This window comes from Mastomys coucha, unplaced genomic scaffold (assembly GCF_008632895.1).
Source record: "Mastomys coucha isolate ucsf_1 unplaced genomic scaffold, UCSF_Mcou_1 pScaffold15, whole genome shotgun sequence".
In the NCBI taxonomy this organism is placed as follows: domain Eukaryota; kingdom Metazoa; phylum Chordata; class Mammalia; order Rodentia; family Muridae; genus Mastomys; species Mastomys coucha.
Genome location: NW_022196897.1, coordinates 2,093,034 through 2,094,259, shown reverse-complemented (window position 1 = coordinate 2,094,259; position 1,226 = coordinate 2,093,034). Strand labels below are relative to the sequence as shown.

Here is a 1,226-nt window from a genome sequence, read left to right as displayed (position 1 = left end):
TCTATCTATCTATCTATCTATCTATCTATCTATCTATCTACTTACCTATCTACCTATCTATCCATCCATCCATCCATCCATCCATCCATCTACCTATCTATTGTCTACCATCTGTCTGTCTCTGTCTCCTCTTTCTTTGTCTCTCTAACTCTCATCCCCTCCAAACCACCTCCCACCTCCTGACATGCAGGGTGTTGTGTGTCCCAGGCTGACCTTGAACTCTGTGTGTAGTGGAAGATGACTGAACCTCTGCTCCTCCTGTCTGTGTCTCCAGAGTGTTGGCATTACAGGTGTGCTGTACCATGTCTGTGTCATGAAGTGCTGGGGATGTAACTCAGAGCTCCGTGCATGCTTGGCAAGTACTCCACCAGCTGAGTTACACGACTCTTCTGTAGAGATGTTTCTTCATGCCCGCCGGGAGGTTAAATGAAATGCAGATGGTTTTTCCATAAGAATTCTGTTGTTGTGAAGGTGGTTGTGCACCGTGTACTGTTACTAGTGGCTGGTGACTGAAGCTGTGCTGTCAGTTTCCTGCAGTAGCATGATCAATCAGTAATCACAGTTTCCCAAATAATAGAATATTTGCTTTAGTCATTTGAAAATTACTACCAAATTAGGGTCCTAGTTGGCCATTCTAAGGCGCACATCAGTAAATGACCAGCTATAGGAGAAAAATGAGCCATTATGACTATATACCCCAAAGAAGCAATTTTTTAAAAAAATAATTAAATGAAACAAAAGAGCTGTATAGTTAGTCATGGTGTCCTTATCTGTGGTGTCAGTAACTTGGAGGTTGAAGCAGGAGGGTCACTTGAGGCCAGGATCACTCAAGACCAACCTGGCCAACACAACATCGAAAAGCAAACATGAAATCTGCATGTACACTTTTAAATTATGACAATATTTTAATATTATATAGAGTAAACTGCCTCTTTTATTCTTATGCTGTCACTGAGCATGGGAATTACTATTAGAAGCGAGGTGATATTTAGGAAGCATATGGTTAAATCAACAGCCTGTATGGTATTGTAAATGCATAGAGAATTATTTCTATGTTAAAACACAGTAGTAATGGAAGGGCTGTGCTATAAAATACAGTAACTGTTCTAGAGAGACAATCATTGGTGTCTTGTCTTTCTCCAGATACAATTTCTTTATCATCTTATATCCCGTTGGAGTTGCTGGGGAACTTCTCACAATCTACGCTGCCTTGCCTTACGTAAGGA

At 40.9% G+C, this 1,226-nt stretch overlaps 1 protein-coding gene across 1 annotated transcript in view; it reads left to right on the top strand.

The window, feature by feature from the left end:
- Hacd1 (3-hydroxyacyl-CoA dehydratase 1) overlaps positions 1–1,226 on the top strand; it is a 19,921-nt gene that overhangs the window by 18,566 nt on the left and 129 nt on the right. The window contains 1 exon segment of the mRNA XM_031371811.1: positions 1,144–1,225. Coding sequence (XP_031227671.1) covers positions 1,144–1,225 — 82 coding nt within the window.